The 14,498-nt window shown below is 41.9% G+C and overlaps 1 protein-coding gene, 1 long non-coding RNA gene and 1 other non-coding gene across 7 annotated transcripts in view; 1 reads left to right on the top strand and 2 right to left on the bottom strand.

The window, feature by feature from the left end:
- The window catches only part of LOC107970612 (uncharacterized), a 62,454-nt gene extending 59,570 nt beyond the window's left edge, over positions 1-2,884 (top strand). Inside the window, exon 3 of the long non-coding RNA XR_001713265.4 lies at positions 1,204-2,884. This is a non-coding gene — a long non-coding RNA (uncharacterized LOC107970612). The remainder of the gene's footprint in view (positions 1-1,203) is intronic.
- The window catches only part of MYRIP (myosin VIIA and Rab interacting protein), a 447,019-nt gene that overhangs the window by 10,710 nt on the left and 421,811 nt on the right, over positions 1-14,498 (bottom strand). For all 5 annotated transcript variants that reach the window (XM_054680553.2, XM_024355418.3, XM_054680555.2 and 2 more), the window contains one exon: positions 5,049-5,210. In XM_054680553.2, coding sequence (XP_054536528.1) covers positions 5,049-5,210 — 162 coding nt within the window. The remainder of the gene's footprint in view (positions 1-5,048; positions 5,211-14,498) is intronic.
- On the bottom strand, positions 10,914-11,047 carry LOC112208821 (small nucleolar RNA SNORA64/SNORA10 family). Its single transcript, XR_002943375.1, has one exon. It is a non-coding gene; the product is annotated as a small nucleolar RNA SNORA64/SNORA10 family (small nucleolar RNA).

Here is a 14,498-nt window from a genome sequence, read left to right as displayed (position 1 = left end):
ACCCACTTAGTGCCCAGAGAGAACCCTGGTCCTCCCGTCTCCAGAAATGAAGATATTGTCCCTGCTCTTAGAAAAGGGCATTATGATGTGCCAGGAACCATGCTAAGTGTTTTAAATAATTCTATGAAGTAAGTACCATTATCTTGGTTTCACAGATAAGGAAACTGGCTCAAAGGGACAAGTGATACACCCATCATCTCACAGCCAATCTGGGCAGTGCATGGAATTCATGTCAGTGGCCATGCTCTTGTCACATTGCCACAGTCTGAGAGGATGTGCCAACACCCGGCATGGGGGACGCTGGAAAAGGCAGGGAAAGGCTAGCAGAGTCAAGGGAAGAGGTCAAGATTCTGCTGAGATGGTACATTCTGAGTGTTGTTAGGGAATCAGACAATAAGCTGATGGTAGACCCTAGCCAATGTGTGTGTGTGCTCCACACATGAGGTCTCCATTGCCTCTCAGCCCTCCACAATTCTGTGCTACTCAAGACAAATTTGAATTCTGCTGTCATTTACTGAGGGCTTCTTTGAACAAAGTCTACTGTGATAGGAGCTATAGGAGGTACACAGAAAGATTGAAGGGTCAGCAAATTTGGAAGATGCATCCCCTACCCCTGAGGGGTGGCAGTCATGGTCAGAAAAGGAGGAGGAGGTAGGTGAAGGCCAAGTCTGTGGCAGCTGGTAAGAGAATTACAAGCTACCCAGTAGCCAGCCCCAGAAGGTGCCACTTGAGTCCTTCCCTTCCTGGTCCCCAGATGCCTTTCTGTTCTTAATCTTCAAGAGTCCTTCCCTTCCTGGTCCCCAGATGCCTTTCTGTTCTTAATCTTCAAATTTCACATTAAGAACTGCATTCTTTTGGTTTATGAACCAATAAATTACACAAGCCTCTGAGAAAAGTTGCAGGCTAAGCTTTTACCAGTCATAAGCAACTGGTGTGGATTAGATGCTCACATTCTTCCCTGGAAGCAGTTTTGATGGAGGGCCTTGCTCAGAGGGCCCTGGGAAAGACAAGGTCAATGGGAAAGCAAGCTGCTGACCTCTTCATTTGTGGACTATCAGGTTCTGGAATAAGAAAGGGCTAATTTTTCAGGTTTCAGTCCATAGGACAAAGGACAAAGAAAGAGGAGGCTACTGAGGGCTGATTTTGCCTGTATCTTCTCTCTCTATATAATTATGTCCCACTTCAATTATGTCTCACTTCTAGAACTGCATGTCCAAGGAGCTATACATTTGCTAGAAGGGGATGACCAATTCAGCTCTGAGTTTCCTGGGAGCCAAAGCCAAGAGCTCCATGTCCACAAGATCGACGACCAAGTACTCAGAAGAACAGCTTTTCCTGATACTAGGAGTTAAGAGAAGCTTTCTCCAGGAACCCTCATAGAGACAACCTTGCATGATGCAGTGGACAGCACCCTTAGCATGCTCCACAAGGGTCATTCTGCAGTCTCTTTCAGCACTGGATAACGGCACTCTGTCTCAAAGGTAGACTCTAAGTTGATAGCATCCTTAGACTCTGTCCTAATATTACCAAGAACACAATTTAGCATATGTACCCCCCTCAATGGGGACCCTCCTACCATCCTGCAAGAAATCCTCTGTGAAACTAGACTTTGGGTGAGAACAGACAACAGGGAGTTGGAGGCTTCATTCTCTGGCACCAGTTAGCCTGGTGGGGAGAATTTCCGCATGCCTGGCGTGCAGTTGAGATAATCCACAAAGCTGAAGGCAGGGTCAGCAACCTCCCATGCAAGTTAAGGACACCTAGGCAAGTGCGTGTATGCCTGAGGGCAGGACCAACACATTTCCCAGGAAACCACACAGCACAGACTGGTTAAGAATGTGAGCTGTTTGGCGCTGGATCATGCCTGTAATCCCAGCACTTTGGGAGGCCAAGGCTGGTGGATTACTTGAGGTCAGGAGTTTGAGACCAGCCTGACCAATATGATGAAACCCTCTCTCTACTAAAAATACAAAAATTAGCTGGACGTGGTGGTGCATGCCTGTAATCCCAGCTACTCGGGAGGCTGAGGCAAGAGAATCACTTGAACCCAGGAGGCGGAGGTTGCAGTGAGCCAAGATTGTGCCATTGCATCCCAGCCTGGGCAACAGAGTGAGACTCTGTCTCAAAAGAAGAAAGAGTGTGGGCTATGAGGTCACGAAATTTGGATTAAAATCCCGGTTTTATCACTTTCTAGGTATTTGACCTTGGGTAAGTTTCCTCAGATATAAAAGGAGGATAGTAGCAGTAGCTCACTTATGGGGTTGCTGAAAAAAATAAATACAATAATGTGGTAAACCATTAAGGACAAATACCTAGTACAAAATAACGCTCACAGAACATTGGGAATTATTGATAACATTATTGTAATATTTAAAAATAAATGAAAAATAGGCACACATTTAAACACATGGAAAATGGACATTTGGAACTCTAGAGTTTTCTGCCATAAAACATGGCTACAATAATTTAAGTCTAGAAAAATGTGGAAGGGGGAATAACTATCCAATAAAGGGGGAATAATTATCCAATAAAATCCTCCCAAACACCCATAAATATTACTTCCTGCAAAATCATTCAAGAAGTATTTGCTACACAATGTAACAGAAAACAAGTGATTTGATTCTACTTAATATATCTTTGACAATAAATTGATTAAGTCTTGGGTGAAATTTATGGAAAATAATTTTTTTTTTAGGAGAATTGCTGTTCAGCCATTCTTACTGATAATAGTCAACAGGGCCATCTATCTGATAAGCTCATTTCTAGTTCACAGCATTGACCCATCCACAGAGTGGAGAATTGTGCCCTTTCATTCTCTAGAGTGGTTAATGATGTCAGGAGTTGTATTTTTGACTCAATAAAGTGAAAATATTTACTTTTAAAATAATTACCACCTGAGAGTGTCATTGTCTCTGTGAAATGAAAATAAAATCTCGGGACCCCCAATTCACTATGCCAAAAGGGAGAAGTTTGGAAGCTGAGTCAACCCCCTCCTCCCTGTCCCCCAAAACTGCCTTTCCTTCTTTTGTTCCTAAACTGATAGCTACAGATAGAAGGCCACATGTCTTCACAGCTTCCGTCACCCTGACAATGTAAATTAATAGCTTATCTTCATGGGTTACAGGACAAGAGGAGACTAGAAATTGTCCCCTCACCCACCTGAAAATAAATGCATATTTGACTGCTTCCTCTCTTCTGTTTACTTTTACTTTATCTTATGTAAAGCACAGATTTACTGAGTGCAAGATGAATACATAGTTGACCATTCCCTTTACCCCTCCTTTTCATGTGCAATGGGCAGATTCACAAGAATGTCACCAAACCCTCCCTCTTTCCCTCCATCTCTTTCCGCTCCTGCCCACTTTTCCCCTTTAAATATTGAAACCCTCAAAATCCCATTTGGAAAAAGTGTGAGCCACAGATCCTACTGTGGTTTCTGTCTCTTTTTTTCTGGGTGCATCCTAAATCTTGGCCGAAAAAAAACCCTCTAAAATGATTGAGACTCACTTCAGTCATTTTCTTTGATTTATGTCTCTATCTAGATATGGTTTTATTGACCACAGTTCTCCCAATGATTCAGTTTTAAGATGCAGGATCTATTACAGTGGCTCACACCTGTAATCCCAGCACTTTGGGAGGCCAAGGCGGGTGGATCGCCTGAGGTCAGGAGTTCGAGACCAGTCTGGCCAACATGGTGAAACCCCCGTCTCTACTAAAAATACAACAACAAAAAAAAAATTAGCTGGGCGTGTTGGCGTGCACTTGTAATCCCAGCTACTCAGGAGGCTGAGGCGGGGAATTACTTGAACCAGGGAGGTGAATGTTGCAGTGAGCCAAGATCATGCCACTGTACTCCAGCCTGGGTGACAGAGTAAGACTCTGTCTCAAAAAAAAAAAAAAAAAAAAAAAAATCAGCAAACCAGGGGTCTATACTGAACTCAAGCTGCAGAGACGAGTGTCTCTCAAACTTGAGTAACACATGGAGCCCTTTTTTTTTTTTTTTTTTTGGAGATGGAGTCTCACTCTGTTGCCCCAGGCTGGAGTGCAGTGGTGCAATCTTGGCTCACTGCAAGCTCTGCCTCCCGGGTTCATGCCATTCTCCTGCCTCAGTCTCCCAAGTAGCTGGGACTACAGGCGCCCGCCACCACTCCCAGCTAATTTTTTTGTATTTTTAGTAGAGATGGGGTTTCACTGCATTAGCCAGGATGGTCTCGATCTCCTGACCTGTGATCCACCCGCCTCGGCCTCCCAAAGTGCTGGGATTACAGGCGTGAGCCACTATGCCTGGCCTACATGGAGCCCTTTTAAAGAAAAAAATTGTCATGGGTCCCAAGAATATATCTGTAGACCCTAGTTTGAAAATCAGTGGCTTAATCCATGGTCAATTTTGATTTACAGAGTCAAAGGCTACGGGAATATCTGTGAAAACTTCAAACAGCCATAGTCACAAAGTTATAGAGACTATGTCAATCAGTTCTGAAATAGCCGTATCTAAATCCTGTTCCTCATGAAAAATATTGTCCTGAGAAATCTATGCTTCCAATTTCCTTCATTTGTTCACCCCATTTTTATTGTGTGCTAAATCTGTGCCACGTATTGTGCTAGGCACTGGAGTTACATGTTAAGCCACACAGCTATAGTTCTATTCTCATGGAGCTTTCAGTCTATAATGGGGAATATTACTTAATAATATTACTTAATAAGTAATCAACGTGTGACAAGGGTCAGAAAAGGATGGTCTTGGAGTGGAATGGAAACCTGTATAGTAGAGAGACCTATGTATGGGTCAGGAAACTTCTCAAAGAGGAAACTGGTATAAGGTTTAAAGGGCATCCAATATATTATCGAGACTTTAATTTGGCAGAGAAGAGGACTACACTTTTAAAGGGAGAATTTGGTGGAATCCATCTGGAAGGACTGTATCCACGCAAACATGCTGGAGATGATGGGAGCTGATAGATACAATGGCTTTAAAGTGATTCTTGTAGAACATGGGGCTCCCTGTTTCACCCTGCAGGACCCATGTGGGCAGAGAGGAGAGTTCTCACCTGGAGTTCAGCATGGTGGACTTGGGCTGCAGCCGTGGCCACCTGGTCCTCCAGATCCGCCAGATGGGTCTCATCAGTGCCGCTGTGGATGCAGCGGGCGGCATCTTCTAGCTCAGTCAGCTGGGTCTCCAGTCCATACACAGTGCCTGCTGCCAGGTATACCTGTAGAGACAGTGCTACATTTGAGTTCATGTCTGCAGACTTGGGACTGGTTGGGGGTCCCTTGAGGGGACCCCAGCAATTCAGGGGAGTGAGAGAACTGGACTTCACATTGCAGGGGGGATGTTATTTTTATAACATTTATAAATGTTCTTCACACTTAAATGTGTGAGGTCTTGACACCCCTTACTGTCAACCACACCTTCCCTCTCCCACAAACTTTCCTGTAAGAAAAAGCATTTCAAAGTTGCTTTTGTTCAAATAGTACAAAATACATGACATCAGCTATGCAAATTGTGTATTGGTCCAGTGACTATAAAAATGACTACAAAGAAGAAACAAAGAGACTCATGATGGAGTTTTGCCAATACAATTTTTGGTTGGCATTTAGTAATTGAGAAAAAAATCAGAAAACAAGAAAGAGGGGAAATAATTTAAAATAATTACAAATTTTGAGTGAATTCTCTCTGATTAATTAGCTTCTGCATGCTTCAACGAGGTTAAGGGAATTAAAATAAACCTGAAGTTTGTAATAGAAAAATATTTCTTAGAAAATAGTGTGATGTTAAGAGAAGCATGTATCTATTTATCTGTCAATTAGGACAATTGTTGAGAGCTGTTAAAAATAAGAGAGCAAGTCTGATAAAGAAATTTAAGAAAAAGAAACATTTTTTACTTACAAGTTTATAAGGTTATTCCCATAAAAGTGAGCAAGGTGAAATCCTTGAAATAATTCAGACTAAGGGATGTGGGCCAGGGTGAATGAAACAAATACCCCCTCACCCTAATCAATAATGTGATGAAGCAACCAACAATACAAGAAATGAGATGTATCTAAAGAAAGTAATTACTTAAAGAGAGGTTCTTGAGGTTTAATCAACATATATAAAATCCTAAACCTGTAATCACAGCAATTTAGAGTTGATTTGAATGAAACATATGGCCAAGACTTTAACAGTTTCCTTAACTTGAGTTAAAAATATAGCAGAGTTGAAGATGAGTCAAGAGCTCAGGTACACTAGTCATGCACTTTTTTTTTTTTTTTTTTTTTTTTTTTTACACTTAGTGATGCTGTGTTGGTGAGGGAAAGAAGCCTGAGATGTTCCCACTCTGTCAATTCCTTGGCATGATTCACTCATCTGTTTTAAAACTGGCAATTTTACAAAACATTTCAAGGTGGAGCAAAGGCAGGTACAGGTTTGATGAAAGCAAATTTGTGCATCATCATCAGGCATAATTACCTGGGCTGTGGGAGCTTTCAGCAGTGACTGGTACAGAAGATGTCACATCAAATGATTCACCAGTCATACAGGGGCCATGAATCAAATGTCTGATGGGAATTGCCACACTTCAGTTTATCTTTTGTTTTATATTTCTTTATTATATGCTGAATATGTAATTCTGTTTCATACAGAGAAATTCTGTTTCTAAGAGATCTTCACAATTTAATCTTAGCCATTTATTTTTTTTTTAAAGCAAGAAATGATTCTTTATTGTCAAATGAAAGAAATAAGTATTTCTCAAAGGTATTTGAGTGAAGAAATTATTCAAATAATGTATCACAAAATTTCTCAAGTTGAAAAACTTCCCTTTAGAGGGTAAAAAAATAATTGGGGGTGGGGGGAAAGGGGGAGAAACAGAGAGGTTTGAAGTTTATCATACTTTTTTAATACTTTTCCCTATCTACACCAAAAAAGTAAATTTATTTTAATAAGATAATTTAAAATATAAATCTACAGTTTTACACAATGAGACAACATTTGGAGTTATTTAAGTGAAACGAAATAATTTAAGCATGGCAATGGTTAAACATAACTTGACATAACTAAGGTCTTGGAACCTTGATTTTAGCAGAAACACGCAAAACTCAATGTCATCACACCCTGGGATGTGCATCAACCTGATTGCTATTTACATCTTCAACATGTTCCTTCACTAATCTTCCTTTTTTTTTTTTTTTTTCCTGCCAAGACAAAGCAAGATGAAAAAGCTCCAAGCCCTCAGCAAGGCCAGAATGTTCATGTTTTACTCTGTGTTCACTAAAAGCCTACTCTCCTGGCACCAGGAGGCAGAAGAGATTTAGTGGTTTGGCACTGATACCAGCTGAACAGGAATTTACAGCCAAAGTGATGGTGCCTAAAGGACTGGAGGAGGATAATGATGATGATGGTGGGGATGATGATGATGATGATGACAGCATTAATTTATTGAGCCAGTGGCTAAGCCAAGGGTTTTATGTGACTTATATATGCTCACAGCAACCCTTGAGGTAGAGATTATTATAATCACTGTGTTCAAGATGAGAATTTTTTTGCTCTAGGAAGGTTTAGTGACTTTCTGAGGTCTCACAGCTGGCGACTGGTGGAGCCTAGAAGTGATCTCAGGAGGGCTGAAGCTAGTTCCCTTGCCTTTATCCTCCTTGCCCTACGATGCTGTGATAATCTCAGTTGGAATGTTATAACATTTTGCATTTCAGATTTTAACATAAAGGTACTAGAGTTACTATGGTTATAGATGGATATGATATTGGCTCTGTGGCTGGCTTGAAATAACAAAAGGTAACATGCTATATGATGAAAATGTTATTCTAGCTTTATAAAACATAACCCATTTGAAAAATATTCCCTTGGACTTGCTTGGCAAGTTAAGGTCCACTTTTGGTGAGAACTATGGTTACCATGTCTGAGTAATCTATGACCCCTTCAAACTCTAGTCATTGATGCCTGTGATTGCATTCACTGGCTCTTGGTTCAACAAGGCTTTCTCAGAGTGGTTCAAGGCATAAGAATAGGTGTTTCCTTAATGAAACACCTATTTGTGATTAAATTCTCTAGAATAAAGAGTGTTAAACAGATTTCTTTACTGCAGGTCTTCACAGAGGCTTTAATGTACTAATATGTATCTCAATTTTCCTAGAAAGAGTATGCAAGCTTCCCAGACTTATTTGACCTTAGAGCATTTTGTTGGATTTGGCTTCCATGAATTATACTTTAGGGGACTAATGTATTTCTTTCCTTGCTCTCTGAGGGCACAGAACCACCTGAGTAACCATGATTGTCTCCACAAGTTCTAGTGCTACATCCTCTTTAGTGCTGTAAGGGTTGTAGGAGAACTTTAAGAAAGAGGACCAACATCCTCTGCATGGATCTGGATTCAGTGGCAGAGCTGGGCTCCCTGTAGTGCAGGTCTACTGTGTCTGCTGCCACTGGTTGTATACTCCATGGGCAATGTGGGGTGGAGCTAAAAGGGAAGTTGGGTTTGCTCTCCATTCCCTCTGAGGCTGGGGATTATGGGTTACTTACAACCCTGCATACATCCTCAAGGTGGCAGTCCTACTATTCACGCCACAGGTCTGAGAATGCTATGCTAGTCCTTCTCTGTTGACCTTCTAGGGCCATTTTCTATCCTTCTTTGTACTGCCCTGTTCCCTGGGAGGCCAACCAATTTGGACTTCATCACCAGGGCTTCCTGGCTGTCTGGGATGGGTTTGACCAGTGGAGATACCACTGTCTAGGGCTGGTAACAGCTTCCTTTTATTGCTACTATTCCACCCTCAGCATCCCTTAACCTTGCCCACACCTGAGTTAACAGCCCCTTTCATGAAACTCTCCTCTTCCAGCCAGACCCCAATAGGTACAGTGGAGCTCTTCACAGCAAGAATTTAAAATACCTACAGACCAAGGCATTCAGCCCAAGGAACTGAGCCCCCATTGCGTGCTGCTGTGGAGGGTGGGATTAGTCCTAGGTTGTTTCTGCCTTTAGGGGAGACAAGAGCTGATTTCACAGCACTAATGCCAGATAGCAGGTGAGGAGTGTCAAAGCTGAGAGACAAGATAATTCTCAAATACCCATGCCCTCTTTTTTAAGCCCATCAGAAAAGCGCAGTATTCGGGTGGGAGTGACCCGATTTTCCAGGTGCCATCTGTCACCACTTTCTTTGACTAGGAAAGGGAACTCCCTGACCCCTTGCGCTTCCTGAGTGAGGCAATGCCTCGCCCTGCTTCAGCTCGCGCACAGTGTGCGCACCCACTGACCTGCGCCCACTGTCTGGCACTCCCTAGTGAGATGAACCCGGTACCTCAGACGGAAATGCAGAAATCACCCGTCTTCTGCATCGCTCACGCTGGGAGCTGTAGACCCAAGGCTACAGTAACCAAAACAGCATGGTACTGGTACCAAAACAGAGATATAGATCAATGGAACAGAACAGAGCCCTCAAAAATAATGCCGCATATCTACAACTATCTGATCTTTGACAAACCTGAGAAAAACAAGCAATGGGGAAAGGATTCCTTATTTAATAAATGGTGCTGGGAAAACTGGCTAGCCATATGTAGAAAGCTGAAACTGGATCCCTTCCTTACACCTTATACAAAAATCAATTCAAGATGGATTAAAGACTTAAACGTTAGACCTAAAACCATAAAAACCCTAGAAGAAAACCTAGGCATTACCATTCAGGACATAGGCATGGGCAAGGACTTCATGTCTAAAACACCAAAAGCAATGGCAACAAAAGACAAAATTGACAAATGGGATCTAATTAAACTAAAGAGCTTCTGCACAGCAAAAGAAACTACCATCAGAGTGAACAGGCAACCTACAAAATGGGAGAAAATTTTCGCAACCTACTCATCTGACAAAGGGCTAATATCCAGAATCTACAATGAACTCAAACAAATTTACAAGAAAAAAAAAGCAACCCCATCAAAAAGTGGGCAAAGGACATGAACAGCGCTTCTCAAAAGAAGACATTTATGCAGCCAAAAACACATGAAAAAATGCTCATCATCACTGGCCATCAGAGAAATGCAAATCAAAACCACAATGAGATACCATCTCACACCAGTTAGAATGGCAATCATTAAAAAGTCAGGAAACAACAGGTGCTGGAGAGGATGTGGAGAAATAGGAACACTTTTACACTGTTGGTGGGACTGTAAACTAGTTCAACCATTGTGGAAGTCAGTGTGGCGATTCCTCAGGGATCTAGAACTAGAAATACCATTTGACCCAGCCATCCCATTACTGGGTATATACCCAAAGGATTATGAATCATGCTGCTATAAAGACACATGCACACGTATGTTTATTGCGGCACTATTCACAATAGCAAGGACTTGGAACCAACCCAAATGTCCAACAATGATAGACTGGATTAAGAAAATGTGGCACATATATACCATGGAATACTATGCAGCCATAAAAATGATGAGTTCATGTCCTTTGTAGGGACATGGATGAAATTGGAAATCGTCATTCTCAGTAAACTATGGCAAGAACAAAAAACCAAACACTGCATATTCTCACTCATAGGTGGGAATTGAACAATGAGAACACATGGACACAGGAAGGGGAACGTCACACTCTGAGGACTGTTGTGGGGTGGGGGGAGGGGGGAGGGATAGCATTGGGAGATATACCTAATGCTAGATGACGAGTTAGTGGTTGCAGTGCACCAGCATGGCACATGTATACATATGTAACTAACCTGCACATTGTGCACATGTACCCTAAAACTTAAAGTATAATAATAATAAATAAAAATAAAAAAATACCCATGCCCTCTGCTAATTAAGGGGGTTAAGGCAGTTTGTGAAAACAGGAGATTGGATATGTAAATGCTGATGTTTCTTTATCTTATGTAGCTCTGAAACCTTCAGAAGTATTTTTATTTTTTTTTCCTTTTTTCCCATTTTGCTCAGGACCTGTTGTGTCCCTCAAGGAAAGAGATGCCACAGTAAAGCCAATCTGAGGTCCTGGGGAGATCCTTTCTCTCCCTCCCCATTACAAAAGCCACACAGGCGAAGCCTAGTGTAACTGGGCAGAGCTGGGAGTCTTCAGAAGTATTTTTAAAGGTGAACATTCTCAACCAAATGTTCTTTTTCTCCCCCCGAGTCCTGCCCTGTGGTAACCAATGTTCAGAAGGCGAGAATAGTGTCACCGTTTCTATTTCTGACAGTCCCTAGGTTCCCCAGCACAAAGGAGAACAGCGGAGGAGTGCAGGACTGTTCTTTATTCTGCAGACCAACAAAAGCCATGATTTAATGAATCAGCTGCACCCAGAGGACAGTTTAAGAACTGCCCTGGCTTCTCCCACTGCTCAGCTGAATTCCATCCGGGAGCAGCAGAGCAAGGCAACGCGCCCATGGCTCTGTGATCTGTTGAATTAAAGAAACGAAGAAGAGTCATCCCTTCCCTGACTCAAAAGCCCATGAGTTCAAAAGAATATAGATGGGGTTTCTTCTGAGGTGAAATTTAAAAAGCTGAAGGATGGGGGAAGGGAAGGAGAAGGAAGAAGGCAGTTAACTGTTTGGGAACAGGAGAGGCATGAGGGGTGCAGAAGAGGGGAGCAGTCATCTACAGACTGGGCCTTCCAGCCATGGTCCCTGCTGGGGCTTCTGACATCTTCAGTCTGTGAGTGGATGTATTTTAAATAGAAACTGTTAATGAACCCAAAGGAAAAAAAACATACAATTAAAGGATCTTACAAGATGAAAACTCCAATAAGGCCATTGCATTCTTTTCAACATGCTCCTTGGAGGTAAAGATAAAAGGGCAGGATATCTTTGTTTTAAGTGTGCTATGAGAACTGACCATTGTCATTTAAACCAGATATTTCACACACTGTTTTTTTGATACCATACTTTGTAAAAAATACATTCGTTTGCTAGTGAACCATGTCTTTAACCTTTTCAATTGTGTGTGCCCAGGATCAGGGCCATCTCAGGACTCAGCTGTGTTAGAGACACATTTAAAGAACAGAGACCCTGTGCATGAGAAGTCAAGCAGTTCTTTTTAAAAGGGGCTTCATTCCTCTGGCATAGTCATACATCAGCTGAACATTCACTAAGTGCTTCCTCTGTGTCAGGCTCTGGGTGGTGGACTGGGGCTAGGCTACAGAAATAGAAGGTGGTAAACCCTGTTCTACAGGAATTTATATATCTCATTCCCAGTCTGGGGGTGATTTTGCCCTGCCCCAAATGCCTAATATTTGACAATGTCTAGAGACATTTTTGACTGTCACACTGGGAGGGTGCTGCTGCTGGCAGCTAGTGGGTAGAGACCAGGGGTGCTGCCAAGTATCCTGTGCACAGGACAGCCCCCACACAAAGAATTACCTAATCCAAATGTCAATAGTGCCAGCCTAATGGGAGATGGATGAGTGAACAGAAAAGATGGAAAGTGTGAAAAGTGAACAGACAGATACATGCATAGGTTTTATGGGAGCCCAAAGGAAGAGAGTCTTCAACTTTTAAAGTGAAACAAGCATGCATATATATATAATTTTATTCATAGAGATGGGATCTCACCATATTGACCAGGCTGACCTCAAACTCCTGGCCTCAAGCCATCCTCCCATCTTGGCCTCCCAAAGTGCTGGGATTACAGGTGTGAGCCACCACACCCAGCCTGCATTTAAAAATTTTTTATTTCTTGTTGTTTTAACTTTTATCAAAAAATACTTCAGGCTGGGCATAATGGCTCATGTCTGTAATCCCAGCCCTGTGGGAGGCCAAGGCAGGAAGAACCCTTGAGGCCAGGAGTTTGATACCAGTCTGGGCAACATAGCAAGACCCCATTTCTACTTAAAAAAAAAAACACTCTCCAATAACAATTCCTGATTTCTGGGAACAGCATTCATTAGAGCACCTCAAAAGCACAGTTGACTCTGCAGGAGCTGGCATCACCTAACTTGATTTGATATCAACTTCATGCATGGCTAGGGCCATGCCAACTGATGATGGTGACTACAGCTTGAGTGTTAATGTCCAAATTTCTCAGTGTCACCCTTGGTCTGGAGTATTGGGAAATTCTTATCATCAGCTATTTCCTGAAATACTCAGTGATCATGAATATTTACCTGTAAGAATTTATTACACTGTTTTTTTCATCACAAATCAGGAGGACTGAAAAATCCATTACTAGCAAATATACCTGTTAGGCCAAACCAAACACACAACTCCTCAAGGGACAGTAAGAGCTTTCCTGAACTCCAAAGTCATCAGTCAACACCCACCCCTCCTCCAGGCCAGGTGCCTCTTACTTGACAGCCAAGAATTTTTTCTTCTCTTTGAATGGAAGGGGGAAATTACAAAGTCCTTTAACCTAAACATAGTCATGCTTTGCTAAATAATGAGGATGTATTATTAGAAATGCAAAATTGTGTGAACATCATAGAGTGTACTTATGCAAACCTAGATGGTATAACCTACTACACACCTAGCCTATTGCTCCTAGGCTACAGCATGTTACTGTACTGAATACTGTAGGCAATTGTAACACCATGGTAATTATTTGTGTATCTAAACATAGAAAAGGTACAGTAAAAATACAGCATTATAATCTTATGAGACCACCACTGTTGTATATGTGATTCGCCATTGACCAAAACCTTATTATGTAGCACATGACTATATTTATATTTGCGAATAGCTTTTAGGAGTACAAACTAAATGGTATTGAATCTGGAGAAAGGTAAATGTAAGCACTGTCTTCTCCTCCCTCCAGTACATTGATTTTGCCTTCAGAGATGTACAGGTTTCCACAGGGAAACAGCTGACTTGGCTGATAGTCTTTAACCCTTCTAAATGTTGAAACGGATTGTGAGTACCTTCCCCATTCATCCCCTTCCTCCTTTCCAGACATCTGGTAGATCTCACCTCCTTTCCCTGAGACCCTGACTCTGAGGCATGGCTTCCTTCAGGCAGAAAAGGACCTGGCACCAGGGAAAGCCCAACTACCTAAGTCAGGGTGCTCAGAAAAAGCAGCAAGTAAAAACGGGATGAAATGAGGCAGATGAGTCTTCTGGGCCACTCTGCTTACAGTTCAGTAAAAATGGATGATTTTTCAGTAAAGCAAAATCACCAATAGGACTTGTTTTATTTCCTTTCTTTCTCAAGTGTCTTTCTCTTGAAAGCAGCAAATGCATACTTGTTCCAGGATGAGAGAAAGAGCTAAGAGTGTTTTTAAAGTTGGAACCACTTTTAACAACCCATTCTTTAGTGAATTTTAATGGGATCATTTTAGGAGTTAGCTGATGACATGCCTTTCAAATACTAATAAGAACAGCCAACATTTATTGTGTACTTTTTTTCAAGCATTATGCTAAATGTTTTATTTCCAAAGAAGAAATGTAATTTTAAATGTAGTTAATGTTAGGCATTTTCCTCTTGATTGGCAGATCCACTAGCAATGGCTGGTTAGCATCCTTATTGGGGAGCATAGGAATTGGGGAGCGGGAACCATGGCAGTCTGAGGTCTAAATGTGGTCATAAGGTAATGCAGTAG

This window comes from Pan troglodytes, chromosome 2 (genome assembly GCF_028858775.2).
Source record: "Pan troglodytes isolate AG18354 chromosome 2, NHGRI_mPanTro3-v2.0_pri, whole genome shotgun sequence".
NCBI classification, from domain to species: domain Eukaryota; kingdom Metazoa; phylum Chordata; class Mammalia; order Primates; family Hominidae; genus Pan; species Pan troglodytes.
Note: the sequence above shows the minus strand (reverse complement) of the source record. Positions and strands in the feature narration are given on the sequence as shown.